The sequence below is a fragment of the Symphalangus syndactylus genome, chromosome 7 (genome assembly GCF_028878055.3).
Source record: "Symphalangus syndactylus isolate Jambi chromosome 7, NHGRI_mSymSyn1-v2.1_pri, whole genome shotgun sequence".
Taxonomy (NCBI): domain Eukaryota; kingdom Metazoa; phylum Chordata; class Mammalia; order Primates; family Hylobatidae; genus Symphalangus; species Symphalangus syndactylus.
Genome location: NC_072429.2, coordinates 72,087,660 through 72,102,616, shown reverse-complemented (window position 1 = coordinate 72,102,616; position 14,957 = coordinate 72,087,660). Strand labels below are relative to the sequence as shown.

Sequence of the window (14,957 nt, the reverse complement as noted above, 5' to 3'; positions counted from 1 at the left end):
TGAGCTCTCTGTCAAGTAAGGATCCTATTAAGATTTCTCATTAAATAAAGGAACAACTATTTGTTTTAATCCCTTTTTAAAATAAAACATTACAACTATGACTAATTATTTCCTAATTTGTCAACTTTAAACATTTTGATTTTAATTTTGAAGTTTTATCAAAGTGGGATCTTGGACACTTCTCACACTAAAACTTCAGTCACCCATTAAAATGTGTTATTGGATTCATGTTAACTTTTATGAAGCAGGAAGTCAGAATTAATGGAATATAAGTTTTATACCATGTTATTTGTTAACATTTTCCTTTAGAGGATTTAGATTAGGTTTTCATACCAAACGGGTTCATTATAAATGAACCATTTAAATCGCTGTTTAATAGGTGTAGAACCTATGTTATTAGCAATTTTCATAGTATAAAATTTTCACACTATGTTTGTATGCTTCTAATATTTTTTGCATTGTAACCGATGAATATGCAGCATTACTGAATTATGAAAATTACACAGTGATGGTATAAATACTATTTGTGTTATGCAAAATTGGCTGATTTTTATCAGACTTTAATATTTTCTCATTTTTAACCAATTATTCTGCTTTTGCTTTTTGATATTAAATTGGCTGTGCTGTCTGTTGCACTTTAATTCATGCAATGGTATGCAAAAGCCAAAACTGATTATCGTCTCAGGTTACCTTGTATTTTCTTATAACGACTGACTTTCCAAATTGAACAGGATGTTTTATAAAATTTGTGTGATACGCAATGGAATAGGTAAAATGCAGGTTTTCTCAAAACTGTCTTGACTTTTGTCTTTTTTGTACTTTTCCCAAAAGTAATAATTACTAGTTTTTTTTTTTTTGTTTGTTTGTTTGCAAGCCACTTACAATGACTTAATTGTAGAATCTACTGTCAGCTGTCTTGGCCCTACAATTGGTTGCTTAGATTCTCTTTCTGTTCACTTAGGTCTTACCAGGTGCTTACGTAGTTTCCTTATAAAATAGTTTCTTAATCATAATTATTGCAGTCAAGCCATTGTACAAATTATTGGGCCTGTTAAGAGTATTAGAAATGTAAAAGAATATTATTTTTAATATTAAGCTTTGGCCTAGGAAGTTTGTAGATGAAGTTCCTAAAGCCAGCCATTTTCATTCATTTTAAGTATTCTTGTGACTACAATTGAACTGTATTTATTGTGACTATAGTTTAAATGAGCAGGAAGTAATCCACTTGCATGTTTTATGCTTAGATTTTAAAATATTTTTTGGCATTTTTTTATGGGAAGTGAAAGAAAAAAGTAATTAAATGTGTCTGTAAATGAGAGAAAGGAAAAATACAGGATAAAATAATGTGGTATTAGAAAAATATTCTGAAGCTATAATAGTACCTTGTATTTGCGTTATAGTTTAGAAAACCATATCATACATTTACAACTCTTAATCTCACAACAACTTTGGGACTTAAGCGGGATAGATTTATTTCCCTCATTTTATAGAAAGAATAGAAGGCTTAGTGAGTTTAAGTAAAATCATTGAGATCTTGACAGTTAGAGAAGACTTCCTAAACAAGATGTAAAAAGCACAGACCATAAAAGGAAAAGTTGACAACTATAATACAAAAAAAAAGGATAGAAGCCTGTAGTTCAGCTACTTGGGAGGCTGAGTAGGGAGAATAGCTTGAACCCAGGGTTTGAGTCCAGCCTGGGCAACATAGTGAGACTGTCTGTGAACAAGAAAAAACCCAAACAAACATAAAATAGTAGTGGAGAAAAATATCCAAAGAACAATAATGGGATACTGTTTGTCAAATATCAAATTATCAGAAATTAAAATACTTGATTATATTCCATGTTTTCGAGCTTGAGGAGAAACGGTAGCGGAAGGTAATTTGGTACAGTCATTTTGAGAGCTGTTTGACAGTATGCTCTCTTTAAGAGTGAAGAATTGGAAACAACTCAGTGTCTCAGTAGAGGAGTGGATAAAAAAAACTGGTGCAATGTTGTAATAGAAATTCTATGGTAGTTAAAATTAATGTGCTAGATCTATATAAGTAAAAGTCTTGAGAACACAATGAAGAGTGAAGAAAGTAAACTGTGAGAATGTTTATTATAATACTATAATACCATTTATGTGAGTATAGAACCACATACATAATACTCTGTAAAAGATATAAGGAACTTAACAGGAATGGAATACCACCTATTTTTTTTTTTTTTAATAAGAGTTAAACATGGAACATGGTTAATAAGCACTGGGTGTTAGGTACATGGGCACTTGTTAAATTATTCTTTTTACAACTTTGAAAATTTATTTAAAAAAACAGAAAGGGGAGTTAATTTGTTTAGAGTAACCGAAAAATTGTAGTTGGAAGAGCTAGTACTTAAACTTAGGACCTGATTCCCAAGTCTAGAGCTTTTTCTAACATGCTACGTCATAATGAGAAGGAAAAAAATTGAGACGAAAGGATCAAGGTAGACAAAATTTAGTTTCATAGTAATAAGAACCAGGAAACATATGTGTTTCTAGTAAATTTTTTGAGGGGAAAGGAAAGTTTATAAGATAAAAAATTATTATAATTTTACTTTAAAATCTTTAAGCATGCTGTTATATACATAGAACAACGTAGGTACTTAGGAAAAATTTTACCTTAATTTATTGTTTAAAATGTGATACATATTTCTGTTGCATGTAATAGAAGACATTAGGTAATTTGAATTTTTAAAATACAAAATTCATGAAAATAATTTAAATATAGTCTGCCTTCAAAGTCAAAACTAGTTTTTCTTCCATTTTGTAAAGTCATTCTTCACAAAAACTTTATAGCCTTTTTATTTACAGCTTCTCTCCAAGATAAAATGGCAAACCCAAAAGAGAAAACTGCAATGTGTCTGGTAAATGAGTTAGCCCGTTTCAATAGAGTCCAACCCCAGTATAAACTTCTGAATGAAAGAGGGCCTGCTCATTCAAAGGTAAGGTTATGAAGAGAGGTGGTGAGACATACTTATCAAACTAACAGATTTATCATCTCAGATTTTAATTGTGCTTTATTTTGGGGAGTGGGAGTTCGGCAGATGGCTTGAAGGCTTTTAGTTCTACATTAATAATATTTCAAAGTATGTAACTAAACTATTTTGTAGCTCACTATGGTTTACAGAGCTCTTTTAAATATAGTACTTCATATAAATCTTAAAACCACATGATATATGGATTTTTGATTTCCATTTTGTAAATGAAACTCAGGCACAGGAAAGTTAAGTGACTTGTTTAATAGTTCATAAGTGCCAGTGCCAGTACTTGAATATATTTTCTTTGGCTCCCAAGTATGGTATGCTTTCCATTAAATCACAGCTGCTAAAGTAGAAATGGAGACAGAGTAAATATGCCAACAGTTACCTAGTGAGACATCTTTTCCAATGTTATATTTAACTCTAACATTAATCATTTATAAAAGTTGTATATACCACTGTTCTTATTATCTCTGCATTCACTTAAATTGTTTTTTTAAATGGAAAGCAATTTTTATTTATATATAGCTGTACACTTCTATGTTTGCATATATACATGTTACAAATCTACAACTAATGCATTTATGTTTGAGCTCTATTCAATTGCTTACAATATCTTAGTTGTGCATAATTTTCTATGGCACATTTAAATCTTGGCTATTGGAGATTATCATAATGATCATAAAATTTGTATATAATGTGGCAGCATGTGTTCTCTAAGGGTTGATTAATCTTCTTAAAGCAACTGGCTATTAGGTTATTTGCATCCTGGCATCTCTTACAAACTAAGGAAAATAAGAGGAAACTACGATTTGTCAATTTTGTTTTCTGTTAGTGGTTTTTGTGAAGGATTTAGGGGCAACAGTTTAATTTGTTCATATCTTTTGTTCTTGCTTTAGCAGAAAAAATACTTGCAGCCTTGGTCTACCTTTCCAGGTATATGTCCTGACTCTCTGATTCATTCTGCCCTTAATCATGTTGAACTGTTTCCATTTCTCAGAATGCTTTATGTTCTTTTCACATCTCTCTGCCTTTGCCTAAGTTGTAGTGTCTTTCTGCCTTGAAGGTCCTTTTGCCCTTATTCATTGTTGAGCACTCAGCTCCATGTTACATCTTCCACACGTTTGTGAAACCTCTGATTCCTCTACTGGGCCTCCAGTGGGACCTATAGTTCTCTGTGGTAGCCATTACTGTGTTATAATACAGTAATATGTGTTGGTCATTAGTTTTGTGCTAGACTGAGCTTATTTTTGGGTGTGTATTTTACTCTTCTACATTTCTTGGTCCTTGTAGTATATACTCTTTGAGCCTCATAGCCAATTCCAGGTGTTCTTCCTTAAGACAATCCCCCAGTTTTGAGTTTCGTGTTAGCAGACACACTTCCCACATTCCCTCATGATTGTCACTTACATCTGGGTGATTCCATCACATTTCTTATGGCTCACTTTCACTCTTTTCAGCATTCCCCATTTTAATTTTTGGTGATTTCAACACTTAAATAGATGATTGTTCCAGCATGTTGACCTTTCAGTTTCTTTTTTTTTTTGCTTTTACAAATTTTTTTTTTATTTTTTTTTATTTTTTTTTATTTTTTATTATTATACTTTAGGTTTTAGGGTACATGTGCACAATGTGCAGGTTTGTTACATATGTATCCATGTGCCATGTTGTTTTGCTGCACCCATTAACTCGTCATTTAGCATTAGGTATATCTCCTAATGCTGTCCCTCCCCCCTGCCCCCACCCCACAACAGTCCCCGGAGTGTGATGTTCCCTTTCCTGTGTCCATGAGTTCTCATTGTTCAATTCCCACCTATGAGTGAGAACATGCGGTGTTTGGTTTTTTGTCCTTGCGATAGTTTACTGAGAATGATGTTTTCCAGTTTCATCCATGTCCCTACGAAGGACATGAACTCATCCTTTTTTATGGCTGCATAGTATTCTATGGTGTATATGTGCCACATTTTCTTAATCCAGTCTATCGTTGTTGGACATTTGGGTTGGTTCCAAGTCTTTGCTATTGTGAATAGTGCCGCAATAAACATACGTGTGCATGTGTCTTTATAGCAGCATGATTTATAGTCCTTTGGGTATATACCCAGTAATGGGATGGCTGGGTCAAATGGTATTTCTAGTTCTAGATCCCCGAGGAATCGCCACACTGACTTCCACAATGGTTGAACTAGTTTACAGTCCCACCAACAGTGTAAAAGTGTTCCTATTTCTCCACATCCTCTCCAGCACCTGTTGTTTCCTGACTTTTTAATGATGGCCATTCTAACTGGTGTGAGATGGTATCTCATTGTGGTTTTGATTTGCATTTCTCTGATGGCCAGTGATGATGAGCATTTTTTCATGTGTTTTTTGGCTGCATAAATGTCTTCTTTTGAGAAGTGTCTGTTCATGTCCTTCGCCCACTTTTTGATGAGGTTGTTTGTTTTTTTCTTGTAAATTTGTTTGAGTTCATTGTAGATTCTGGGTATTAGCCCTTTGTCAGATGAGTAGGTTGCAAACATTTTCTCCCATTCTGTAGGTTGCCTGTTCACTCTGATGGTAGTTTCTTTTGCTGTGCAGAAGCTCTTTAGTTTAATTAGATCCCATTTGTCAATTTTGGCTTTTGTTGCCATTGCTTTTGGTGTTTTAGACGTGAAGTCCTTGCCCACGCCTGTGTCCTGAATGGTGTTGCCTAGGTTTTCTTGTAGGATTTTAATGGTTTTAGGTCTAACATTTAAGTCTTTAATCCATCTTGAATTAATTTTTGTATAAGGTGTAAGGAAGGGATCCAGTTTCAGCTTTCTACATATGGCTAGCCAGTTTTCCCAGCACCATTTATTAAATAGGGAATCCTTTCCCCATTTCTTGTTTTTGTCAGGTTTGTCAAAGATCAGATAGTTGTAGATATGCGGCATCATTTCTGAGGGCTCTGTTCTGTTCCATTGATCTATGTCTCTGTTGTGGTACCAGTACCATGCTGTTTTGGTTACTGTAGCCTTGTAGTATAGTTTGAAGTCAGGTAGCGTGATGCCTCCAGCTTTGTTCTTTTGGCTTAGGATTGACTTGGCAATGCGGGCTCTTTTTTGGTTCCATATGAACTTTAAAGTAGTTTTTTCCAATTCTGTGAAGAAAGTCATTGGTAGCTTGATGGGGATGGCATTGAATCTATAAATTACCTTGGGCAGTATGGCCATTTTCACGATATTGATTCTTCCAACCCATGAGCATGGAATGTTCTTTCATTTGTTTGTATCCTCTTTGATTTCATTGAGCAGTGGTTTGTAGTTCTCCTTGAAGAGGTCCTTCACGTCCCTTGTAAGTTGGATTCCTAGGTATTTTATTCTCTTTGAAGCAATTGTGAATGGGAGTTCACTCATGATTTGGCTCTCTGTTTGTCTGTGATTGGTGTACAAGAATGCTTGTGATTTTTGTACATTGATTTTGTATCCTGAGACTTTGCTGAAGTTGCTAATCAGCTTAAGGAGAATTGAGGCTGAGACGATGGGGTTTTCTAGATATACAATCATGTCATCTGCAAACAGGGACAATTTGACTTCCTCTTTTCCTAATTGAATACCCTTTATTTCCTTCTCCTGCCTGATTGCTCTGGCCAGAACTTCCAGCACTATGTTGAATAGGAGTGGTGAGAGAGGGCATCCCTGTCTTGTGCCAGTTTTCAAAGGGAATGCTTCCAGTTTTTGCCCATTCAGTATGATATTGGCTGTGGGTTTGTTATAGATAGCTCTTATTATTTGGAGATACGTCCCATCAATACCTAATTTATTGAGAGTTTTTAGCATGAAGGGTTGTTGAATTTTGTCAAAGGCCTTTTCTGCATCTATTGAGATAATCATGTGGTTTTTGTCTTTGGTTCTGTTTATATGCTGGATTACATTTATTGATTTGCATATGTTGAACCAGCCTTGCATCCCAGGGATGAAGCCCACTTGATCATGGTGTATAAACTTTTTGATGTGCTGCTGGATTTGGTTTGCCAGTATTTTATTGAGGATTTTTGCATCAATGTTCATCAAGGATATTGGTCTGAAATTCTCTTTTTTGGTTATGTCTCTGCCAGGCTTTGGTATCAGGACGATGCTGGCTTCATAAAATGTGTTAGGGAGGATTCCCTCTTTTTCTATTGGTTGGAATAGTTTCAGAAGGAATGGTACCAGTTCCTCCTTGTACCTCTGGTAGAATTCAGCTGTGAATCCATCAGGTCCTGGACTCTTTTTGGTTGGTAAGCTATTGATTATTGCCACAATTTCAGAACCTGTTATTGGTCTATTCAGAGATTCAATTTCTTCCTGGTTTAGTCTTGGGAGGGTGTATTTGTCGAGGAATTTATCCATTTCTTCTAGATTTTCTAGTTTATTTGCATAGAGGTGTTTGTAGTATTCTCTGATGGTAGATTGTATTTCTGTGGGATCAGTGGTGATATCCCCTTTTTCATTTTTTATTGCATCTATTTGATTCTTCTCTCTTTTCTTCTTTATTAGTGTTGCTAGCTGTCTATAAATTTTGTTGATCTTTTCAAAAAACCAGCTCCTGGATTCATTAATTTTTTGAAGGGTTTTTTGTGTCTCTATTTCCTTCAGTTCTGCTCTGATTTTAGTTATTTCTGGCCTTCTGCTAGCTTTTGAATGTGTTTGCTCTTGCTTTTCTAGTTCTTTTAATTGTGATGTTAGGGTGTCAATTTTGGATCTTTCCTGCTTTCTCTTGTGGGCATTTAGTGCTATAAATTTCCCTCTACACACTGCTTTGAATGTGTCCCAGAGATTCTGGTATGTTGTGTCTTTGTTCTCGTTGGTTTCAAAGAACATCTTTATTTCTGCCTTCATTTCATTATGTACCCAGTAGTCATTCAGGAGCAGGTTGTTCAGTTTCCATGTAGTTGAGCAGTTTTGAGTGAGTTTCTTAATCCTGAGTTCTAGTTTGATTGCACTGTGGTCTGAGAGACAGTTTGTTATAATTTCTGTTCTTTTACATTTGCTGAGGAGAGCTTTACTTCCAACTATGTGGTCAATTTTGGAATAGGTGTGGTGTGGTGCTGAAAAAAATGTATATTCTGTTGATTTGGGGTGGAGAGTTCTGTAGATGTCTATTAGGTCCCCTTTGTGCAGAGCTGAGTTCAGTTCCTGGATATCCTTGTTAACTTTCTGTCTTGTTGATCTGTCTAATGTTGACAGTGGGGTGTTAAAATCTCCCATTATTATTGTGTGGGAGTTTAAGTCCCTTTGTAGGTCACTAAGGACTTGCTTTATGAATCTGGGTGCTCCTGTGTTGCGTGCATATATATTTAGGATAGTTAGCTCTTCTTGTTGAATTGATCCCTTTACCATTATGTAATGGCCTTCTTTGTCTCTTTTGATGTTTGTTGGTTTAAAGTCTATTTTATCAGAGACTAGGATTGCAACCCCTGCCTTTTTTTGTTTTCCATTTGCTTGATAGCCCTTCCTGTATCCCTTTATTTTGAGTCTATGTGTGTCTCTGCATGTTAGATGGGTTTCCGGAATACAGCACGCTGATGGGTCCTGACTCCTTAACCAGTTTGCCAGTCTGTGTCTTTTAATTGGAGCATTTAGCCCATTTACATTTAAAGTTAATATTGTTATGTGTGAATCTGATCCTGTCATTATGATGTTAGTTGGTTATTTTGCTCGTTAGTTGCTGCAGTTTCTTCCTAGCCTCGATGGTCTTTACAATTTGGCATGTTTTTGCAGTGGCTGGTACCGGTTGTTCCTTTCCATGTTTAGTGCTTCCTTCAGGAGCTCTTTTAGGGCAGGCCTGGTGGTGACAAAATCACTTAGCATTTGTTTGTCTGTAAAGTATTTTATTTCTCCTTCACTTACGAAGCTTAGTTTGGCTGGATATGAAATTCTGGGTTGAAAATTCTTTTCTTTAAGAATCTTGAGGCCGGGTGCGGTGGCTCACGCTTGTAATCCCAGCACTTTGGGAGGCCGAGGCGGGTGGATCTCGAGGTCAGGAGATCGAGACCACGGTGAAACCCTATCTCTACTAAAAATACAAAAAAAATTAGCCGGGCATGGTGGCGGGCGCCTGTAGTCCCAGCTACTTGGAGAGGCTGAGGCAGGAGAATGGCATGAACCCGGGAGGCGGAGCTTGCAGTGAGCCGAGATTGCGCCACTGCACTCCAGCCTGGGCGACAGAGCAAGACTCTGTCTCAAAAAAAAAAAAAAAAAAAGAATGTTGAATATCGGCCCCCACTCTCTTCTGGCTTGTAGAGTTTCTGCCGAGAGATCAGCTGTTAGTCTGATGGGCTTCCCTTTGTGGGTAACCCGACCTTTCTCTCTGGCTGTCCTTAACATTTTTTCCTTCATTTCAACTTTGGTGAATCTGACAATTATGTGTCTTGGAGTTGCTCTTCTCGAGGAGTATCTTTGTGGTGTTCTCTGTATTTCCTGAATCTGAATGTTGGCCTGCCTTGCTAGATTGGGGAAGTTCTCCTGGATCATATCTTGCAGAGTGTTTTCCAACTTGGTTCCATTCTCCCCGTCATTTTCAGGTACACCAATCAGATGTAGGTTTGGTCTTTTCACATAGTCCCAAATTTCTTGGAGGCTTTGTTCATTTCTTTTTATTCTTTTTTCTCTAAACTTCCCTTCTCGCTTCATTTCCTTCATTTCATGTTCCATCAGCGATACCCTTTCTTCCAGTCGATCGCATCTGCTACCGAGGCTTCTGCAATCTTCACGTAGTTCTCGATACTTGGCTTTCAGCTCCATCAGCTCCTTTAAGCCCTTCTCTCCATTGGTAATTCTAGTTATCCATTCATCTAATTTTTTTTCAAAGTTTTTAACTTCTTTGCTATTTTGAATTTCCTCCCGTAGCTCAGAGTAGTTTGATCGTCTGAAGCCTTCTTCTCTCAACTCGTCAAAGTCATCCTCCGTCCAGCTTTGTTCCGTTGCTGGTGAGGAACTGCGTTCCTTTGGAGGAGGAGAGGTGCTCTGCTTTTCAGAGTTTCCAGTTTTTCTGCTCTGTTTTTTCCCCATCTTTGTGGTTTTAATCTACTTTTGGTCTTTGATGATGGTGATGTACAGATGGGTTTTTGGTGTGGATGTCCTTTCTGTTTGTTAGTTTTCCTTCTACCAGACAGGACCCTCAGCTGCAGGTCTGTTGGAGTTTACTAGAGGTCCACTCCAGACCCTGTTTGGCTGGGTGTCAACAGCGGTGGCTGCAGAACAGCGGATTTTCGTGAGACCACAAATTCAGCTGTCTGATAGTTCCTCTGGAAGTTTTGTCTCAGAGGAGTACCTGGCCGAGTGAGGTGTCAGTCTGTCCCTACTGGGGGGTGCCTCCCAGTTAGGCTGCTTGGGGGTGAGGGACCCACTTTAGGAAGCAGTCTGTCCGTTCTCAGATCTCTAGCTGCGTGCTGGGAGAACCACTACTCTCTTCAAAGCTGTCAGTCAGACAGGGACATTTAAGTCTGCAGAGGTTCCTGCTGAATTTTTGTTTGTCTGTGCCCTGCCCCCAGAGATGGAGCCTACAGAGGCAGGCAGGCCTCCTTGAGCTGTGGTGGGCTCCACCCAGTTCAAGCTTCCTGGCTGCTTTGTTTACCTAAGCAAGCCTGGGCAATGGCAGGCGCCCCTCCCCCAGCCTCGCTGCTGCCTTGCAGTTTGATCTCAGACTGCTGTGCTAGCAATCAGCGAGACTCCGTGGGTGTAGGACCCTCCGAGTCAGGTGTGGGACACAATCTCCTAGTGTGCCGTTTTCCAGGCCCGTTGGAAAAGCGCAGTATTAGGGTGGGACTGACCCGATTTTCCAAGTGCCGTCTGTTACCCCTTTCTTTTACTAGGAATGGGAACTGCCTGACCCCTTGCTCTTCCCGAGTGAGGCAATGCCTCGCCCTGCTTCGGCTCGCACACAGTGCGCTTCACCGACTGTCCTGCACCCACTGTTTGGCACTCCCTAGTGAGATGAAACTGGTACCTCAAACAGAAATGCAGAAATCACCCGTCTTCTGTGTCGCTCAGGCTGAGAGCTGTAGACCGGAGCTGTTCCTATTCGGTCATCTTGGCTTGCCTCCCTGACCTTTCAGTTTCTTTAACATCTCCGGTGATCTTGTTCTCTACTCTCCTTCAGCCACTCATGCCTATAATCACATTCTTGACCTTATCATTACCAATAACTGCATAATGTTAATTTCAGTCTTTCATCTTTCTGTGACACTTGCCTCTTAACTTTCTAGTTCATTCCCTCTAGTAATTTGACTTCCACAGTCCTTTCATACTGCAGATCCATTGATTCTGCCACCTTTTTACTATTCCTCTCTTTCCCCAATCCTCACATAGCTCTTTAACCTGCTTAAATGTTGTGTGCCTTTTATGTTGGTACCCTCAGCTGACTTGCCCAGCTCCTCCATTTTGTCCTGGATCCCAACCCGTTTCACCTCTTCAAGGCCATTTCTCTAGTTTTGCTTCTTCTGCCTTCTTCTCCCAAGAGTGAAGAGCTAGACTACTCTTAACAGTTAGTGACATTATCCCTATCCTCTATATATGGTCAAAGAAGGCCAGGCTACCTGGGAAGTTTCTGGAGGACTCTTAGGAGGATTTGGTTTTCATTAAGATTCTTTAGGAATCCATTGTAATTTTTGGAAGGATTTATGAATTGACCTTGTATCTATCTCCTTGTCTCACTGCTGGGGTTTTAATGGCTAAACAAGTTTGTTGTGATGAAAGTAGATGACAGTGGGTCTCTTCTTATTTCTCGATAGTCCCAGGATTCCCTTGGTTTTAAGGAGATTTAGAGATACGTTTTGTCGACCTGTGCCAGTTGCTGTAGGTGCTTTGGTGATACACCACCCCCCTTAGCCTGTAGCTTGCTTATTTTTAAAAAGAGTACTAGAATAATTGGCATGTTCTTGAGTGAAACATGATATTTATGAGTTTACATAATAATATAGTTAATATTAATCCTAATTGGCTAAGTCGGGATCCTTTTTGTGAAAAGCAAAATTATTTTCATTCATGCATGTCTATCAGTGGCCTTTAGGTGAGACATAAAATGTATTTTAATGAAATTAACGATGATCTCTGGTAAGAAAAATTTAAACCTAGTTTCAACTCATTAATTTTCTTGGGGCTGGGCATTCTGACTCATGCCTGTAATCCCAGAACTTTAGGAGGCCGAGGCGGGAGGATCACTTGAGGTCAGGAGTTTGAAAACAGCCTGGCCAACATGGCAAAACCGCTCTCTACTAAAAATACAAAAATTAGCCGGGGTGTGGTGGTGCGTGCCTATAATCCCACCTACTCGGGAGGCTGAGGCAGGAGAATTGCTTGAACCCGGGAGGTGGAGGTTGCAGTGAGCCAAGATCACACCACTGCACTCCAGTTTGGGCTACAGAGTGAGACTCGGTCTCAAAAAAAAAAAAAAATTTTTTTTTTCTTGGTACATTAATTATATGGCAGTTCACACATATGCTGACATATGTGATAAGTGGTTCCCAACGGCTGTTAATTGGAATCATTTCAGGAGCTTTAAAAAATACTTATGCCTGAGTCTCATCCCCTTAATTTAATCGGTCTTGGGTGAAGCCCACACATCAGGAATTTTTTAAAGCTCTGAAATGACTCAGAAGTACAGCCAGAGTTTGGAAACACAGGACAGAGGTTAATGTCTTCAGTATGGTATGGAATTGTCTTCTCTTATATCATGCTGACAGGTAGTGACCTATCTTAACGTTTACATGCTTTCCTCTTTTCCCCATGAGTATCACAAATTCTGAACAACTTTTAATATGTGACTATTAAAAAATAATTATTTTAGTCTTTGCCTTGTCTTCTTTTATTTTTCTGCTCAGTTTTTAATTGAACTCTGAAACAAGTTAGTATACCTTATAATAATGGGAGTTATTGTAATATTGGTTTATTTCCTAGGTACCTGTATACAGTTATTTTTTCTACAGATTATTGTTTTGGTTTGCTCAAATCTCGAAAGAAGGCTGTTTTAGTTAGAATATGAGGAAGAGAGCCATGAATAACATAAAATGGCATTTTCTTCTTTTCCATTATTTTCCTATTCTGATAATTTGTTGGTAGGCCTGGCTAAGTTTCAGGTAAATTGCACTAGTGCGGATACTTTGAGATGGTTTACTTTGGAATGGGTATCACTGAGGGAGGCAGTGTCATCCACTGGCCCTTAAGCCAAGTAGTCTTTTTTTTTTTTTTTTTTTTTTTTTTGAGACGGAGTCTCGCTCTGTCGCCCAGGCTGGAGTGCAGTGGCGCGATCTCGGCTCACTGCAAGCTCCGCCTCCCGGGTTCACGCCATTCTCCTGCCTCAGCCTCTCCGAGTAGCTGGGACTACAGGCGCCCGCCACCACGCCCGGCTAATTTTTTGTATTTTTAGTAGAGACGGGGTTTCACCATGGTCTCGATCTCCTGACCTTGTGATCCTCCCGCCTCGGCCTCCCAAAGTGCTGGGATTACAAGCGTGAGCCACCACGCCCGGCCGCCAAGTAGTCTTTAAAAAAAAATCTTTGCTAGAGTTGCCCAGCTTGATCTTTGCCCTTCATTGCCCAGCTTACATGGCCTTGAACAACTAATTTAAAGTCTCAGTTTTCTTATCTGTAAATGGAGTAATATAATACCTCATAAAGTGGTATACTGGAGTGACGATTTGTAAGTTCTTAAGTATTGTGTTGATGATGGAGGTACCCAAATAATTATATCGTTGCTTATTAGTCATATATAGGACTAAAACAACCCCTTAGTAAAAGGTCTGTTGAGTATTTACTATGTGACAGGCACTGTTCCTGCACTGAAAATAAATAAGGTGCATATCATGCTGTTAGGAGTTTTGTCTCATAACATTCATTATGAAACCCACAACATCTTAAGATCTTACTTTTTCCTGTAATCCCAGCACTTTGGGAGGCCAAGGCGGGCAGATTATGAGGTCAGGAGATCGAGACCATCCTGGTCAAAATGGTGAAACCCTGTCTCTACTAAAACTACAAAAATTAGCTGGGCATGGTGGCGCGAGCCTTTAGTCCCAGCTACTCGGGAGGCTGAGGCAGGAGAATTGCCTGAACCCGGGAGGCGGAGGTTGCCGTGAGCTGAGATTGTGCCACTGCACTCCAGCCTGGCGACAGAGGGAGACTCCGTCTCAAAAAACAAACAAACAAAAATCTTACTTTTAATTTATTATGAAAAATTTGAAATAAATACTAACATTGAATATTTTGCCAAGATAAATTTATTTACCTATCCCCTACCCACTTTTTTCAACAAAGTTTTTAAAAGAACTATGTCTGTTCACTCATAAGTGCTTTGGTATGCATCTGTAACTGATAAGGACCTTTAAAAAAATTGCCCACTACACCGTCATTATGAGTAGATTAATAAGCGCAAACATTATATAATACATGGTTTGTATCCATCTTTTTTTTTTTTTTTTATTAAACTTAGAGATGTCTTTTTGCATTTGGTTTGTTCAAATAGGGTCCAAACAAGGATCATGTATTACATTTGGTGGCTGTGTCTCTTTGGTCTCTTATTTGTTAATACTAACACTCCTTTTATCCCCATCCCCTCTTTTCCTATGACATTGATTTGTTGGAGAAATAGAGTAATTTGTCCTATAAAATGTTCTACATCTTGAATTTGGCTGATTGTATGTAGGGATTGTTATATGAGGGGATTTCATCAATTGATGAGTATTGGGCTAGAGCAGAGATTGTGAGCTGTAGGATGTGCCTCTTGAATACATAATTTTCAGGCACGATGAAATCATTATTTTCTTTCTATGTACATTGGCAGTGGAAGTATAGGATAAGAGAGTGAGGATAGTGGAAGGGAAATGTAGTAAAGACTCATGAGAGAGAAAATACTAAAAAGATGGGAGAACATTTTTTGAAGCAATGAAAACTGACTTCTTTCATAATTTAAACCATGCCAAAAGTATTGTTTCTGCTTTATGTGGAAAAAAAAGAACAAACATTTC

General features: G+C 38.4%; 1 protein-coding gene across 19 annotated transcripts in view; it reads left to right on the top strand.

Moving 5' to 3' along the window:
• The window catches only part of STAU2 (staufen double-stranded RNA binding protein 2), a 338,058-nt gene that overhangs the window by 35,524 nt on the left and 287,577 nt on the right, over positions 1 to 14,957 (top strand). For 5 of the 19 annotated variants that reach the window (XM_063642824.1, XM_055286518.2, XM_063642830.1 and 2 more), the window contains exon 4: positions 2,833 to 2,963. The exons of the other annotated variants lie outside the window; for them this stretch is intronic. In XM_063642824.1, the coding sequence (XP_063498894.1) occupies positions 2,850 to 2,963 (114 nt within the window). In that variant the 5' untranslated portion in view covers positions 2,833 to 2,849. The remainder of the gene's footprint in view (positions 1 to 2,832; positions 2,964 to 14,957) is intronic. 19 annotated transcript variants of the gene reach the window in all.